Below are 18,976 nucleotides of genomic sequence, written 5' to 3'. Positions count from 1 at the left end.
AAGTAGAAATCATGAAGTTTTACCCCACACTCTGCAACTGCACAGATGATTTAAAAAATGGTAATAGTGTTGGAGGGGTTGTGGAATGATAGACATACTAATACATTGTTGGTAGAGCTATGAAATGGTAAGAAACAATTCTGAAAGGAAGGCAAACTGTGCAAATAAAATGAGCAAAATATCCATACTCTGTGGATCAGAGACTCCATTACTAACTAGGCTTATACCTAAAGAAGCTATTGATAAGAAAGCCCCCAAATACAATAAAATATTTATAGTGACACTTTTTGTGATAGCAAAGAATTAGAAACAGAAACAAGAGGATGCCGATCTACTGGAGAATGGCAAAAGAAAATGTGGTACATGAATGTAACGGAATATTAATGTGCAGTAAGAAATAATATGTGTGATGAATAAGGAAGCAAGGAAGGATCGATATCTGAGAAGAATCTGAGAAGTAAACAGAGCCAAGAAAACAATATATCATGAATAGAACAATGTAAATGGAAAGAACAAAAACACATTTTTAAAAAGAGTGAATTTAACAAAAGCATAAAGATCAAGCATGACAAAAATGAAAAGACATCTCTGCGCCCAACCCCCCCCCCCCTTTAGGGAGATGGAAAGTCCACAGGGGGTCACACAGTGCACACATTTTTGGATATTTTCAATGTACTGATTAATTGGACTGACTTTTTTTCTCCATAAAGAAAAAAAATATATACACATACACACATTGCTTGTTATATGGACAGCTTTCTGAAAGGAAGAGGAAGAAGGATATTGGAGAAAACTATGATGATGTAAGAAACAGAAAACATCACTAAAAACTTATTTTTAAAAATTAGCAAGATAGCATCATGACTTTCTTGGAGCCGAAAGAGAGAGAAAGAGAGAAAGAGAGAGAGAATGAATGAATATTCCCAACTTTGTATAATAATAAAGAAACAACTTGAAAGAAAAAAAAGGATTTTAAATGGAGATGATTATGCTGAGTGTTTCTTTTATTTTTCAGGCCCTCACCCCACCCCCATGGGACATAAAGCAATGTAACTCAATAAATGTCAAATCATATATAATGCATATGTGTATGTATATACACACACATACATGTATACACACATGCATGCATGGGTACATACATATTAAAAAAGATACCCCTGTGACCTAGGTAAAAAGAGTCATCTAATTCAAAACATACACTGCACCCATGCTTAAATTCTTAGGAAAGAAAACAATCAACCAACTCTAAGAGATGTCTTTGAAATGGATCAGAAAAGGGTCTCCCCAACTCCTTCCCTAGAACACGGATGAGCACTCTGGATTTTCCAGAAACAAGCAGCTGTACGGTGCAGGGAGCAGCAGCAGACAAGGAGTCAAGAAGTCTGAACCCAGCCACAGACACTTCCAGCTGTGTGATCCCTGGCAAGTCCCTAACCCTCTCAGGAATTTGGTTTCCTCATCTGTCAAATGGGAATAACTGGGATTGTTGTGATGATCAAATAAATATGTGTAAAGTGCTTTGCAACCCTTAAAGATACAAATGCTATTATTATCTAAATTTAGCTTATTTGAAGGAATAGACAGTCTTTCTTTGCATAATTCCAAATGCTTTGCACAATGGTTAACTAAGCCCATTCAAAGTTTCATCAACCTCACATTAGCATGCCTGTCTTTCCACAGATTCTACAATATTAATTTCTACCTTCTGTAACCTCTGCGAATCTGCATGGCCAGAGTAACTGAATAACTATTCATGACTTGAACCAATCATTCTTCTTTTAAAAACTGTTTCTTCACATCCACCTACAACCAATTATTAAAAGGCAGCTGGTGAACACAAAGAAAACAGAAGCAATCGACATCACCATGATTTATCAACAAGCCACGCCACAATGAGCGTAGTGAGCTAGAGAGCTGATATAGTTCCGACGTCCTACCATTTGGATTCATAATAAGGAACTGACAAAAATGCCCATCCCCTCTGAGATAGCTATCCATAGGTAGGCACTGATCATGAGGGGGAAAGGATAAAGACGTCTCCTCAAGATGGATATATTTATTTGTAGGGGAAAAGTGCATGTGGGGTATACAGAGAGAAACCTCAAGACTGAAGATAAACTGATGCAGAACACAAGATGCCCAAAGACTGCTGCAGGAAATTCTGGTAAAAAGGAATTTAAAAACAGTATAAAGTGACCCAGAGTGAGGAACACAGTGGAGGACAATACACACAATGATAATACAAAGAATAAAGTCTAAAAATAAGTCTACTATGAACATTTGTGATTAAGTTTTGATTCCAGAGAACTAATAAGCAACCATTCCCCCACACCCCAGCAAAAAAGGTGAAACTATAGGTTTAGAAAACAGACTGTACTAACAGATGTGGTGACTGTGTTGGTTTTTTGCACTGGGGATTATAAGGTACTCAAGGGAAATAACTTTAGGGTAAAAATAAAAGACAACAGAAATCCAAAAACAGCTTTGCCCTGGATCTTTCCCTTTACCAGTACATGAGCAGTCCTTTTGCTATTTGACAGTATGTTGTTGCCCTAAAAAACACACACACACACACACACCCACACACACACACACACTCACCAAAGCCAAAATACTTGGCTCCAAAAAAAAAAAAAGAGTCAATTCTGCCTGAAAAAGTACAGTTATTTTTAGAGCCCTGTTTAATTTAAAAATAACTAACGGCAAGAATCCAAGTCTCCAAAATGTGGCATCTTGTCCAAGCCACAGGGGATGTTTGGAGGGCTTTTCAAATACCAAAACATATTACATTTCCCGCCGAAACTGTGAATTTAAAAAAAGCTGCCAGGAGAAACACACATCCTATGTAGTCCCATCTGGGAAATGCTTAACCATTAAGCAGAAAATATTCTAGCAACTGATACAAGGTCTAGAGGTAAGTGGTAAACGGTCATTTCAATAAAAGAAATGGATGTCCTCCCCATTGACACAGCTTCACTTAAACAACAATTGTTATAAACACTCAGTTGAGGGATAACTGTGAGATTACCAACAGATTCATCATACCAATGCTCATATCTCCAGAGGCACTAGGAAGCCTATATAAGCTTAATGTCAGGTAGCAGGCTGCAAGAGAGTCTGCACTAGCTTGGAAAAAGGAAAGTTTTTAAAAATAAATGCCAATCCACAGACTTAAAAATCCAACATGATTTACCTTTATTCCATCTTGTAGCTACCTATGAAGTCATCCAATCATATCACCTATTACATCCAGCCAAGTATCAACCTTGGGTCACTCCCACTATTTGTTGCCTAGGTGCCTACACATGCGCTCCTGAACAAAGGTGGAGAAAATGACACAACTCTTCTCACTAGATCCACTACAAATTTATGTTATATAACCTCAACTGGGTTCTCACCATGGCCAGGCAATCCAAGTGTACCTCCTTTATTAACTCATTCTCCCACTCTACACACCCGTTCTTCCAAACCTTGTCATCCCTCCTCAAACACTCCTACCGCACCCCTTCTTCCTACTCCTCTCAGCTGAAAACCGTGCCTCAAAATTTAGAAAAAAAAATTGTGGCCATTCCCTAAGAGCTCTCTCTTCCTCATCTCCTACCACTCAAGTACCTTCAGTAACATTCTCCTCCTTCATCCCTGTCTCAAATGATGAAGTAACCTTACCAAGGCTAACCCCCCTACTTGCTCAAGTTATCCATCCCATCTCCACCAACAGATTGCCCCGTCATCTCCATTCTTTCGCTTATTTTTAATAACTCCCTGTCCACTGGCTAATTTCCTCCTGCCTACAAACATACCTAAGTCTCCCCCATCCTCAGAACACTCTCACTTGATCCTTCCACCCCCAGAGAATGATAGCTGACTATTGTCCAGACAGTCTACAATGCATGCTGCAGTTAGGTGGGGCAGTGGATAGGGTGACTAGCTGTGTGACCCTGGGCAAGTCACTTAGCTTTGTTTCCCTCGGCTTCTTCATCTGTAAAATGAGCTAGAAAAGGAAATGGCAAACCACCCTACTATCTTTGCCAAGAAAACTCCAAATGGGGTCAACAAAGAATCAGACATGACTGAATGAGAGACTGAATGAGAATACATGCTTACACTTTCTCTCATCTCACTCTCTTCTTAATCACTTATAATATTCTTCTCAGATATTGATCCTTCCTTGCTTCTTTACTCATCACACATATCATTTCTTACTACACATTAATATTCCATTACATTCATGTACCACAACTTCTTTTGCCATTCTCCAATAGATAGGCATTCACTTGTTTCTGTTTCTAATTCTTTGCTATCACAAAAAGTGCCACTATAAATATTTTATTGTATTTGGGGGCTTTCTTATCAATAGCTTCTTTAGGTATAAGCCTAGTTAGTAATGGAGTCTCTGATCCACAGAGTATGGATATTTTGCTCATTTTATTTTATAGATTATAGATTAATTAATTTTATAGATTATAGAATAATCTGCCTTCCAACCTCATCATTCACTGAAACTGCTCCCCCCGAAATTACCAATGATCTTAGCTGCCGATTCCAATGGCTTTGTCTCAATTCTCATCCTCCTGCATCTCTCTGCAGTCTTGGACACTGATCACTCTCTCCTCCGTAATACTCTCTTCTCTCTAGGTTTTCAGGACAACACTCTCTCCTGGTTCTCCTCCCACCTCTCTGATGCTCCTTCTTTGTTGCATCCTCTTCCAGATCATCCTTCCAAACATAGGTGTCCCTCAGAGCTCTGTCCTGGGTCCTCTTCTCTTCTCCCTCTAAACTATTTCACCTGGTGATCGCATCAGCTCCTGTGGATTTAATTACCACCTGACAATCCTCAAATCTAGCTACCCTGCTTCAAATTCTCAATACTGAGTATCCAACTGCCTTTCAGACATCTCAAATTGGATGTCTAGGAGCTATCCCAAACTGTTTCCTGCTAAACCCTCTTCCCGCTACCCCTTCACCATTAGCGTAGAGGACAACATTATCCTCTCAATCCCTCACTATCCCAACCTAGAAGTCATCCTGGACTCCTCAGTATCTTTCAGCATCAATATCCAGGCTGTTGCTAAGGCCTGTTGATTTCACCTCAGCGCATCTCTCAAGTATGCCCACCTTCTTTCCTCTGTCACTGTCAGCCCTGCAGTACAGAGCCTCATCACCTCATGCCTGGATTATTGTAATAGTCTGTGGGTGGGTCCACCTGCCTTGAACCTCTCCCCATTCCCATCCATCCCCTATTGAGTCACAAAAGTGATTCTCCTAAAGTGAAGGTCTGATCATGTCAAGTTCCCTACTCAATAAACTCCAGTAGCTCCAGATGCAGGATCAAATTCAAAATGCTGTCTTTGGCATTGAAAGCCTTTCATAACCTAGCCCCCTCTCACACCTCTCCCGACAGGGACCCTTCAATACAATGACAATGGCCTCCTGGCTGTTCCACAAATAAGATGATCCTCTTAGCTCCAGGCATTCTCTCTGGTTTTCCATGCCTGTTCAATGTTCTCCCTCCTCCACTCCACCTATTAACCTCCCTGGCTTCCTTTAAGTTAAATCCCTAAATAAATAAATACATAAAATCCCAACTAAAATTTAGGCAGCTAGATGGCAAGGTGGATAGGGTCAGGCCCTGGAACCAAGAGATCCTGCGTTCAAATCTAGCCTCAGACATCTACTAGCTGTGAGACCCTGGGCAAATCACTTAACCCTTTTTGCCTCGGCTTCCTCAACTGTAAAATGAGCTGGAGAAGGAAATGGCAAGCTACTACAGTACCTTTGCCAAGAAAACCCCAAACAGGGTCACAAAGAGTCAGACACAACTGGAAAAAAAAAAACAACAAAAAAAACTGAACAACAAAAATCCAACCTTCCACAGTAAGCTTTCCCCAACCTGACCCATCCTAATTCTACTATCTTCTTTCTGTTAATTATGTCCTATTTATCTTGTATAGCTTGCTTTATATCTATTTCTTTACATGTTGTCTCCCTATTACACCATAAGCTCCGTTTTCCTCTTTTTGTATTCCCAACACAGTGCCTGACACATACTAGGTGCTTAATAAATGCTTACTGATTAACTGATTTGGCTTTATACTATCAATATAAGGCTGCACAAATCTCTAATGCTGGCAGGCTTAGAGGTTACTAGGCTACTATGTAGACAGGCAGGAAACATGGGATATAGTGTGAACTTCCAATAAACACCCTAAATAAAGACACATCTAAGTGGGTTACCGATGAGTTGCCCTAGAAACGTTGAGGGTAGGGCCCAAGAGGATGTTTACAGCTGAGAAACTATGAAATACCATCTGTCTGTGTTAATTGCAATGCTCAAATTTTAAGCTGGATCTAGTAGCTGAACATGTGCATAAATCCCCAAAGAAAGGCCGTAATTACTTACACTCAAACAGTCCCGCTAACTCAGACTGCTTTGAGAACACTGTGATCCACCCCCTTCTTTTTCCTCCTATGTATAAGTAGCTCTAAAAAGGTACCCAAGCATTGAGGGGAAAAAAAAAAAGAGACAGAACATGTAGAATCTAAATAATAACCATTGGGTCTGCATCTAGAGAACGCACATTAGATCATCAAGTCTTTCAGGTGGAAATAGCATTATATCTCCAGCATTTAGCACAATGCTCTGAACACATGGGGATAGAATGTGTCCCTCAACAATTCAAAAAATATTACTGTAATATTAAAAAACTAAATAATGGATAAAAATAAAAAGCTTACAGGTAATCTCATCCATTGGAGGCAGCTAGGTGGCTCAGTCCTAGAGTCAAGAAGACCTGAGCTCAAATCCAGCCTCTGACACTCACCAGCTGTGTGACCCTGGGCAAGTCACTTAACTTCTGTTTGTCTTAATTCAATGGAGAAAGAAATGGTAAACCACTCCAGTATGTGCCAAGAAAACTTCCTATGTGAGTCCAACAACAATCTATTCCACTACTTCTTTTAAAGACGAGGATTAAAGGAACTGAATGAACTTGCCAACTCACACAGGTAGCACAGCAGCTGAGCCTGAGTGATGTATAACCAGATACTGAGGAGCAGGGAATACTGGCTGGGTCTGTCAGGGATTAGACAGGAATACCTGAAAGAACCCTAAATTTGAAATGTTTGTTATCCAGCATTTTTACATTGCTACCTCTACCCTATCACGTCCTACCCTAGGAGCTCCTCCCCACTGCCTCAAGACACACAAAGATACTTTCAACTGGACAGTTACAGCATCTTCGCAATAGATGTCTGAACTTTGCTTTGCTTTGAAACAAACAAGGACCACAATTTAAAACATCTTCAACATGAAAAAACTTAACTGGAGTGGTAAGCAGAAGGATCACATTTGAAGAATGCTAACTAGGTAGAACACACCAAGGACACTAGGACACCCCCCAGTCTTTACACTTCTCCCTCCTCAAGGTTAGCTCAGAAAGGACAGAGAGCCCACAAGCATGCCCAACAGGTGTGTCCAGAGCAGGTGATACTGGAGCAAGCCAGCAGGTGGTGCACTCCTCAAAGAAACCGTTCAGTCAGTTGGTTCACATCAGACTCTTCATGACCCCATTTGGGGTTTTCTTGGCAAAGAAACTGAAGTGGTTTGACATTTCCTTCTCCAGCTCATTTTACAGATGAGGAAACAGGCAAACAGGGTTAAATGACTTGCTCAGGATCACACAGCTAGTAGATATCTTGAGGTCAGATTTGAACTCAGGTCCTCCTGGGGCCAGGGCCAGTGCTCTGTCACTGTGCCACCTCGCTGCACCCCCTCAAAGGAAAAGCAAGCAGTAAGCATATGACAGACATCTGAAGTGCATTTGTTTCTACGTCCAAAGCACGGCCTTAGGAAGGCCATGCTAACTACTGGGTGATACTGACAAACCACAAGGACTTGGTAGCTACACTGTCCAACAGGAGACCAGCCACCGCTTGGACACCTGTCTTCTCCATGGCAGCTGGCAGTCCTGCCTGCTTATCTACCTATGGCCTTTGTAAAAGCGATCCCCTCCTCCAAACCCACAGAACATTGCTGGAAATGAATACGGAAAGCTTCTATGTTGTTATCATGATTTTCACTGGGGGAACCAATGTGAGATTATTTCAATGACAAGTTATTTTATGGAGTTTTTCTTCCCTTTAAAATGTATAAGGTCTGGCTCTTAAGAGAAAAGCCGGAGTGAGAGAAACAGTGAGAAATCATGAAGACCAGGCTCCCCTTGATGACACAACACAGCCTTCCTGGCCACCCTTTCTAATACTGGCTCCACCTTCACTTATTTCCTTCACTTCACTGAAATATTCCTTGATCTCCATTACCACTTCAAAGTTCTCTCCCCACTTCCACCACTCAGTAAACTCTCCTTCTGGGAGGTCCACATAATCCACGTCTTCCACACAAAATCCTCGTAACTATCATCTGCAGACCTCTAGAACATTCCCCCCCTACAACACTTCCTCAAAGCTTCCAATGCATGGCTCACAATTTTCTCCGCTCCCCTAACATATTGCCTCTCCCTTAAAATACCCAAATCATGAAGCTCTTTAACCTGTTCACTGCTTATGAATATGTAATATAGAGTTGAACTGGTTCACCAGAGGGTAGAAAAGGATGAAAGGAGAGAGTACAGGTGATAGCCTGTGAGAGGACTGAAGGGCAGAGATGGATGAAGAGTCAATTTTGGTCTGGAAGCAGAGAGGTGAAAATATATTACACAGAATTCCCCTGACTCATTCTTTGGATAATTGTCATTGACAGCTCATTATTGTTATGGTTAATGTAAACAGAATTTGTACTCCCCCCACTCAACGGCAGTCTTCCCTGGGAGGGAAGGGAAACACCTACTGGTGTTGATTGGTGTTTGTTGATTTGATCAGTAGAGTTCCAAAGGGCAAAACTAGAATTAGAAGGTAAGGGGAGGAGTTACTGGGAGATCAGTTTTGCTCCAGGGCAATACTACTCCACCTCCCTTATCAACTCACTCTCCCACTCTCCACAGAGACTCTTCCACATCTGGTCAGCCCTCCTCCTTAATGGCCTTTTCTCATTTTTCATTTTTCTTGAGCTCTCTGAAACCTTAGACACTAATACTCGCCTTTCTATTCCTTGATACTCTCTTCTCTCTAGGTTTTTGGGCCACCATTTTCTCCTAGTTCTCCTAACTGTCTAACTGCTACCACTTTTCGGCTACTTTGCTGGAGGCTCATCTAGTTCACACCCACTCACTGTGGGTATTCCACAGACTCCAGGTATCCCAGACCCTCCTCTTCTCCCTTTGTACTACATCGCTTGGTGATCTCAGCAGCTCCCACGGATTTAATTATCATCTCTACCTGATGACACTCAAATCTACCTCTCCAGCCCTCTACCTCCAGTCTCCTATCTCCCTCCAACCACCTTTTAGACATTTCAAACTATATATCCAGTAGATATCTTAAACTCAATAGGTCTAAGACTCAACTCATTATCTTTCTCCCCCAAACCCTTTCCTCATTCCAAACTTCCCTGTTTCTGTCCAGGACACCACCACCCTCCCAGACCCCCAGACCCACAACCTAGGAATCATCCTTGAATCCTTGCTGTTGCTCACTTCCCCTCCCCCACTCCATGTCCAAACCACTGCCACAAGGCCTGTCAATCTGACCTTTCTAACACCTCTTGAATATACCCCCCTTCTCTCCTTGTCCACTGCCACTACCCTGGTGCAGGCCCTAATCACACTAGGCCTGCAGGTGGATCAGCCCACCTCCATTCTCTCTCCATTCTGTCCCCACTCACTCCATTCAGCTGCCAAACTACTTTTCCTAAAATGCTGGTCTATGTTACGTCCCTACTCAACATAGTTCAATGGCTCTCTATTGCCTCTAGGATCAAAAACAAAATGCTATTTGGCATTCAAGCCATTCATAACCTACCCTCCTCCTACCTCCACTTATACATTATACCCACCTCCACCTATCCCTCATGTGTTGTCTGATCCAATGACACTGAGCTCCCGGCTATTCCATGAATCCCCCAGGTCTAGCCATTTTCTCTAGCCATCTCCCCTGACCGGAACACTCTCCCTCTTTATCTCTGCTTCCTTCACGTCCCAATTCTATGGGAAGACTTTCCCAATCCGAGGGCCTTAATTCATTTAATTCAAGGGGCTTCTCCCCACTAATTATTTCCTATTTATCTTGTACAGAGTTTGTCTATACATATTTATTTGTAGTTTCCTCAATTGGTCTCTGAGCTTTTTGAGGGCAGAGACTGTCTTTTGTCTCTCTTTGTAGACCCAATGCTTAGTACACAGCCTGGCAAATAGTAAGTAGTTAATAAACATTTACTAACCATGTGACTAAAAATGTAAGTGAAGCAAAACAAGATACCAATAGAAATTGTATTTTAAAAAGCAAGCTTTAATATTTTACTTTATACCTTCCCCTTAGAAAAATGTAAGTAAAGGAATAAGAGTTTAAGTTTATTGTGTCCCATGTCACCAAAAAAATCCCACAAAACAAAAAACAGCATGTAAATCTTCCAAATCAGTGTAGTAACTTACTGTGTATTCTGCATGCTTCTTCCCATACCATTTCATCCATTTCCTGAATTCTTTGTCCATTGTCTAAAAGAAGAGAAAAAGGAAATAGTTCAACATAAATGCTGCATTCTCAGGAAAATTAGGCAAAGAAGCAGCCCGATCAATATTTTACAAAATTTGCCTTTTTTCACCCAAAAAATTTTTTGTTTCCCCCTCTCCATTAAAAAGGATTAGACTAAGACTGATTCTTTCCACTTTTAAAGGCTTAGCCATAGCAAGGGACTATTGATCAAAATGACATACAGGTTAAAAAAAATACTTAATAGCAAGTCTTTATTATGATCAATTCCTAAAGAGGACCCAGAAACACACACACACACACCCCCTTCAATCAGAAGCTCTATCTTCACAAGGCATGTTCAAGGCTATGACAACAAAGATGGTATCACAAGAAATCTCTTCCTCCCACACAATGCATTTCATCTATCTGTGCCCAAGACTAAGCCCCTTGAGGCCTCAACTGCTTTGTTTCCACATCTGTATCCCCAGCACCCAGCAGACTCTGCCTCCACATTCCTACCTGATTTCTCAGCTTGTCCTGTCTGGTATCACCAACAATTATTGCCCCATCTTGGACCTCACTGTTCTTTTAACTCCCTGCATCATGACACTGCATGCTGAGAACTGCTTCCTCCTCCCAGATACTTTCTCTTCCCTGATTTATTCAAAAAACTGTTTCATCATGGCTCTTCTATTAGGTTCACAACCCAGAATCATCCTTGACTCTTGACTCTTGCTCACCTACTCAATCTCATCCAATCAGCTGGCATTTAAAGCTGGCATATTAGCCCATCTTTCCACATTGATCATTCCCCTTCACACACTACAACAGAGCCAAACAAAATGGCTTCCTTGCTAGCCCGGCTCAGGTACCACTTCTCTCTCCCCAGGCATTTACACTTACTCCTCTCCCTTCAAGGCTCAGTACTTTATATCTGTGTCCCATCACCTAGCACAATGACTAGCACTTAAACACTTGTTAATGGAACACTGATAGACTGCTAAGCAGCTTCTCTGTTTCTGGGTTCAGACTCAGGATTTCATTAGCATAGGGTGATTGTCCTCCACTATATCTTAAAGTTAGTTACCAAGGGCACTAAGACGGGTTCAGTGACTTGCCCAATGTCACCGAGCAGATCATGTCAGACTTTATAGGGCAACTCACGAAAGCTATGAACCTAGATCTTTTTTCTATCCACTATGTCTGGCTGTCGATAAGCCTTACACTTAGAAGCACTGAATGAACCTAGAAACCGTCCTTTACCTCAGAACTTTCAATATGCTTTCCCAACAAACCTTTTAGGAGAGCTCTTAACCACAGTAGTCTGAACCTTTCTTCTTTTTATACACTGGGGCAGCCCCAAGGATTTCACAACTCAGTGCTTAGAGCACAGTCAAGTCCAAGAAATCTATGGTTAAAATTGATAAATGTACTATTGACAATGCTAATAAATCCAAGTGAAATTCCTCAAAACAAAAGCAAATCGGAAAGGAGAAATGAAAACAGTTTTTTAAAAGGGCATACCAAAAATGAGAACTTTGTTATTGTTCAGTTGTGTCTGACACGTTATGACCCCAGGGACCATGCCATCCAAGGAGTTTTTGTGGCAAAGACACTAGAGTGGTTTGCCATTTCCTTCTCCAGTGGATTAAGGCCAACAGAGGTTAAGTGACTAGCCCAGAGTCACACAGTTGGAGAATGGATTTGCACTCAGACTCCAGGCCCAGAGCTCTAGCCACTGAGCCATCTAGCTGCGCCAGAATCAGAACTACCAGAGCTAGTCCAACTATCTTGGTTTGCCTTGCCCACTCATACTGGCCACCAGTAGAGCAATGAGAATGAAATTCAGGGCAATTCTCTAACTGGATCAACCACAAACAGATAAGACTTTGGAATAACAAATTACTGTATCAGATTCCAGTACAGAAGGGATGCTCCTCACCTCAGCATACTTCGCTGGGATGTCTGCTTTCTCCACACCATAGTGATGCTTGCAGTTTGTGGCTGCAGCCACTTGCAAAACCACCTGCCCCACTCCTTTAAAGAGAGAAAAATTAGTAAGACAAAGTTAAGCTGTATGAGAAAAATCCACTTGAGGAGTTCAGAGGAAATCCTCCACAATTGTTACAGCTTATCAGAGAGGGAAAAACAATGGAAGAAACATTATGATCAAACTGAAACCCTGTGGAAGCTGAAAAGACATTTAGCAGAGGCTATAACTAACTGGTAAAGGAATCTGATGAAAATTAAGACTAAATTTCCACTGATTTCAAAATGCATAATATCAGAGAGTCAATCTACTAAAGTACACTCCATACAGGAACAGGTACAATTCAAAACACTCCTTAAATAAAGAATAACCTAACTGGAAGAATGTTCAATGTTCATGACTAGGCTGTGCCAATATAATAAAAACAATGATACTTAAGTTAATTAACAGATTTAGTGCTACACCAAAATATTAAATGTATACTCCACAGAGCTAAACAAAAAAAAAAATTTCATTTGGAGGAAAAATGGATCTAGATTCTTAAGAGAAATGACAGAAAAGGCAGGAATAGCATTTCCAGACTTCAAGATATATTATTAAACAGAAATCATCAAAACCATTTGTTCAATGGAACAGAGTAGACAAGAAAAGGATCAGAAACAACTGCAGTCAGTAACTCAGTGTCAGATAAACCTGAAAATATCAACTACCTGTGAAAACAATTCCCTATTTGACAACAGCTTCAGGAGAGGTGGAAACAAGTCAGGCAGAGATGGGGACAGACAGAGAAGAGGCCTGGACTCATAGCTTAGGCCATGTTGCACAATACAGTCAAAATGAATGTGGGACTAGATCATGAAAGATCATACCATTTAAAAAAAGAAAAAGGAAGAAATAAAGAAAGAAACAAGCATGTGCATGGTGTGAATTATTCAACAAGGAAGACAGGCAATTACCAAAGAATAATAGCCAATTTTTATTCCATGATATTGAAAAGCTTTTCCACAAAGAGAAGTAATGCAGATAGGATAAATAGGAGAAGTCATCAACTGAAGGGAAGATTCTTTGTCTCAAACATCTCTGTAAATCGTCTGAAATCTAATTCAGGAAGCACAGCAAGATATGAAGACACATACAGGTGTTTCACTCCAGGCAAATCAATTAACCTCAGAAGGCCCCAGACAACTCCCTAAGACTGCAAATTGCAAAGAACATGCTAACCTGCTTTGGGAGAAGGAAATTACACCTCTGGAAGTTCCATATAGCAATAATATAATGAGTAAAATCTCTATCACTTGGCTAAAGGTATAGATGCTATGCTTATTAAAATTGGAGAAGAAACAAAGCTGGGAAGACTTGCTAACTAACTGGATGACAAAGTTGGGTCCACACAAAGATGGACAATTGGGCCAATCCCCATTCTATAAGACAGATAACTGGTAGAAATACATAACACCAGAAGCCATTCTCCAATAAGGAAGTGGTCAAAGTACAGAACAATCAACATGAAAGAATCCTCCAAACTACTAGTAAGGAGAACACAAATCAATAACCCTAAGGGATCACCTCACATCCAAGAAATTGAATTGGTTAAGATGACAAAAGATTAGATGACAGTGTCGAAGAAACCATGCAAAGACAGGCAAATTAACGTGTAGTCTGTGAAACTAAGTTGGTCCAAACAACTGGGAAGTAATTCTTGAATATGCTACAAAGGGTGACTGAAGAGTGCTTCCTGCTAGGCATCTATCCAAAAGGGACTGCTGACAAAGACTCAAGATGCACTAAAACGTCTACAGCGGCACTGGCCAAGGCAGAAAAGAACCAGAAACCAAGTATGTGCTTAGGGATGGAAGAACAATTCAATAAGATGTGGTATATAAAGGAACGGACTACTTCCCTGTGTTTAACTGGGTGAAGTTTGACAAAGAATGGCTCTTGGTTGGCCGGGGGGGGGGGGGGGGGGGGGGGGGGGGGGGGGGGGGGGCGGGGGGGGGGCGGCGGGGGGGGGGGGGGGGGGTGCCGGCACAGCAGGTACTGGTGGATGGAGAAGATATTAGGTGAAAATCCAACCAATGTAAAAACAAAAAATAAAAATAAAACCTAAAATAAAGAAAAGTTAACCATATACTTTTTGTGATACCAAAGGTAAGTAAATGCTGATGGATTAGGGATATGACTAAACAAATTATGGTATGAGAGTAATGCAAAATTACTGTGCTGTGAGAAACAATGAATGAATACAAAGAAGCATGACAAGTTTTATATGAACTGATGCAGAATTAAGTAAGTGGAGCCAAGAAAAAATTCTATACAATGACTACAAGATACATAGAAAGAACAGCATAATCAAAATTGAATGCTAAGAAACTGAGTGGCCCCCCAGAAGAGCCATAAGAAGGATGCTTCCCCATCCCACTAATCTGAAGAAACTGGGAACCATGGCTTTCCCATACGGCTTTTAACTTTTCTGATCTACAACAAGCTTTTTTGGTTTTGACTTTGCTGGGTATTTTCTTTCTCTTTTTAAATTCTTTATTATAAGGAATGGCACACTAGAAGGAAGTTGAAGTGAAGGAATACAGTAGAAAATGTCAGGTAATGAAAATCAAAATTTAATTACATAAACTTTTTAAAAGTTTAGACTCCTATATAGAAGCAACTGCCACAGACCCAACCCTGAAGGGGAGCTGGGGAAGAGAAGAAATCAATAGGTTGAAAGACATAGTTGGTCACTTCTAGTTCCTAAAAATGGTCCTCCCTAAAGCTTAAATCCTATGAAATATTTCATTTTGTTGCATAAATAAACATGGAAAGTGTCAGCATACCCATTTCTTTCTTCTTCTTGTTATGTTGCTATAGAGTCATTACTCAGAGTTGCTGAGACTAGGGCAGACATCATTTAGTCTCATTTGATAGCTGGGAAAACTGAAATCCTGATTAGGGAATCTTATCCAAGGTCCCAGAGGTAGTTACTGGCAGAGTTGAGACTAGACTGAGTTAAAGGCTTTGCCTTCCCAACAGCATTACACAATAATTTTAGCCAACTTCTTTTGTATGTGTCGTGTACATAGAGCAGTTTCTCTGCCCATTTTGTTAATGCTAGTCCAATGCATTAGTGCATTTTACAAGAAGTAAAATCTTAGGAGAAAATACCAAAATAGTTCATTCTGCCATCACATTCTGGCACATAGCGTCCAAGAGGGAAAATAATTATAGCGATACGCAGAGGCTTATTTCAAAAAAGAATCTGGCTTGTGAGCATAAGGAGAAACTTGGCATGAATTCTTTGAGAATATTCTTGAGATATATATAACTCAGATAAGATGTGTGAGGAGCAGCCAACTTTTGCCTTTGACCCAGTAACTTTTTTTTTAAATGAACTAATAACATATGGGTTGTAAAACCTCAGTAATCTTGCATATTGAAGCCATTAACAAAGATTTCAGCTTTCTAATATGTTTTGATCTGATGCATGACTTTTTTTTTCCCCTGCTTCTTCTTTTAAAAACTCCGAAATCTAAATCTGAATGGTTTTCAGACCTGATTCTGATTAATGCTTAAGAGTGACCTTGAAGGTACTTCTACAGAACCATAACAAGTACAGAGGCCAAAGTGAGGGGAAGAGGTGTTAAAGAGAATGAACTACATGATTTCTGGGGTCCCTTAGCTCTCTACAGCCCTGACAGTTTTCTATCCTACATTCTGCCTACCTAGAACTGCCCCCTCAATTATTCGGTTGGTTTTAGATGACTTTTCATTTTCAGTTCTTAACTATGGTGTACTGATCCTGATGGCCTGTAATAGCTACAATGTTCCATCCCAGAAATGACCACATTATGAATGGAGGAACCATCCTTGTACATGTGTATGAAAAAACAAAACAAAACAAAAAAAAAAACAAACAACAAAAAACCATCCCTCAGCCTGTTTCCTGATTTTTAAAATGAGGGAGACTGAAATGGATAGCCCACCTATACACACAAGCAAATCAAAAGAATGGAGAAGATGAGAGGTCACTAGGAAATAAGAAGCATCAATGACTTTTTTTTTTTTAAAGAAATTGAATGAAATGTTATAATGAGGCAGCAAAGAGCAAGAAAAAGAACATTAGAACTGGAATCAGAACCTGAGCTCAGGCAAGTCAACTCCTCTGGGCCTTAGTTTCCTCATGTGTAACTGCAGGGTCAGGATGGGGAGGTGGGCTAGATTTCTTGAGCCCTTTGGAACTCTAAACCCTATAATCCTAATCATTATCATCCTTATTTATTACTTAACATTCCCAAAACAGGCACACCTTAGCAATATTACCACCAAATAAGGGCTTATCTCATTCAAATACTCAAATATTTCAATTTACATTTCTACCCCCCCCCAAAATAGTAAAGCAAAAAATTAGTACATTGAATATGACTTCTATACTGCCAGATTAGAAATATGTTTCTATGATCCAGTCAGGAGATTTGCATTTAAAATCTATCCCAAGAAAGGAAATGAATTGGAAATGGGCTAGCCATTTCACTGCCTCAAAAAAAAAAAAAAAAAGGAAATGCTAACAGCTGGGAGGCTGTACCTTTAAAAAGTATTATTATGAAGAATGCTACAATGGTAAAAGTATCTTTACGGCTATTATTTAAAGCAACCTCTTCACTGGATTATGCCACATACCAGATCACATGTGCAATGGGATACCAGACACTTGAACTTCAGTTGTTCTAAAAAGTTACCATTTTAGAGCAATGAAAAGGAATCCTAGACAAAGGTCTAGAAGTTAGGGGTATTAGTGAGGAAGCAACTAAACATCCAATAAAGCCACGAAGACTTTAAATTCCCAATACCTGGCACGGTACGTGAAACACATGTTTGCTGAGGAACCTGAGCCAACCCAACACTTTCTCAAGTGGAACTTCCTTTTGAACTGTCAGCCCTGCCCTTGGCTTTTCTGGCCAGCAGGGTGGCTGGTTAGGTAATGGCTTTAACATTCGGGACAAAATCAGTTCGCTCATCCTGCTAGCATCTTAGGGCTCCCGTTATGCTTTACTAGCCCCTGAAGTTTTTCCCCTTGGCATAATTAGTCTGGAACATCCCACCCGTTTTGGTTAACATGGAAATCACCAAACATTTGCTCACATATACTCACCACTGCCCAAATCAACAAACAGATCATCCTCTGTCATTTTAATCTCATCAATCATTTGGGCAACTAAGTCGAATGAAGTTTCTCCATACACCTCTGGAGAAAAAGGCTCATAGTTGTTGAGTTTCTCTGGATCTGTGACTGAGTGGTTATACACTTGCTGCAAGATATGTCGAAGAAGCCCATTGGATGGCCGAGTGTTCAATTTCATGGGCTGGGTGGTTCCTTTCCACTACAAGGAATTGGAGGTAAAGGAATAGTAGAAAAAGAATGACAAAAAATTGGGTCAAGTCACAAATAATAATTCACATTCAAATCCTTTTTCCTAAAGATATAAATTGGACACTTAAATATCCCTAGAATGGGATATGGGGAAAGATGCTCTCTCAATTTTGAGTTGTAAACTGATAACCAGTCCAGACACCCAAAATCACTACAGCAGAATCAGTCATCCTTCAAAAAGCCCCATTTACTCAATGGCTTGTGGGCCACAAAATCTAACCATGCACTGCCCCAACCAAGCCAAGGGAGGGACCTTGGAGACCATGAAGTCCAACCAACACTAATTTTAAAGACAAGGAACTGAGGGGCCATAGGAACTAAGTAATGTGTCTAAGGTCCTCCACGTCAGTGGCAGCAGTGAGACCATCCCCACATGGCCTCTGACTCCTAATCCAGAATGCTGTAATGTGCCATATATCATTTTCCATTCCAAACAAAATAAGATGGTAGGAATTAGAACTATAAGGGGACTCAGAGACTATGTGGTCTAACTTTTTCTATGCAGTCTTACAAAAAAGGAAAATGAGGCCCTGAAAAGGAGAAAGAACTGCCCACATAAGTAGTAAGAACCTGAATTCAAAGGAAGGTTGAATTTCATAGTCACTATTTTTTTCCATCATAACACAATAACTCTATAATCACCTCAGTTAATTTATCTGTGTTCCAGATTTCTCAATTCATGAGGAACGGCAGTGACCCTGGATTTTTTACTATTATACTACAAAACAGCATGCTTTGGGAAGTCTTTCAAAGCTATTATTTAAGGACAAGACAAGCTAAAAGGAGAACATGCAAAAGACTGGTTACCAGGTTAGGAATTCATCAATTCATTGCAATTTCTGACAATTTTTTAAAAGTTACTTCCATTGGGGCAGCTAGGTGTCGAAGTGGATAGAGCACCAGCCTTGGAGTCAGGAGGACCTGAGTACAAATCTGACCTCAGACACTTGACACTTAACTAGCTGTGTGACTCTGGGCAA

General features: G+C 40.6%; 1 protein-coding gene across 8 annotated transcripts in view; it reads right to left on the bottom strand.

The window, feature by feature from the left end:
- The window catches only part of DOT1L (DOT1 like histone lysine methyltransferase), a 121,757-nt gene that overhangs the window by 57,465 nt on the left and 45,316 nt on the right, over window positions 1-18,976 (bottom strand). For all 8 annotated transcript variants that reach the window (XM_027853066.1, XM_027853068.1, XM_027853071.1 and 5 more), the window contains 3 exons: window positions 17,718-17,946; window positions 12,530-12,624; window positions 10,548-10,610 (listed from right to left, as the gene is read on the bottom strand). In XM_027853066.1, the coding sequence (XP_027708867.1) occupies window positions 10,548-10,610; window positions 12,530-12,624; window positions 17,718-17,946 (387 nt within the window). The remainder of the gene's footprint in view (window positions 1-10,547; window positions 10,611-12,529; window positions 12,625-17,717; window positions 17,947-18,976) is intronic.

This window comes from Vombatus ursinus, unplaced genomic scaffold (assembly GCF_900497805.2).
Source record: "Vombatus ursinus unplaced genomic scaffold, bare-nosed wombat genome assembly UNPS02009918.1, whole genome shotgun sequence".
Classification (NCBI taxonomy): Eukaryota; Metazoa; Chordata; class Mammalia; order Diprotodontia; family Vombatidae; genus Vombatus; species Vombatus ursinus.
The sequence above is the reverse complement of the archived record's forward strand: the minus strand, read 5'-3'. Positions and strand labels throughout refer to the sequence as shown.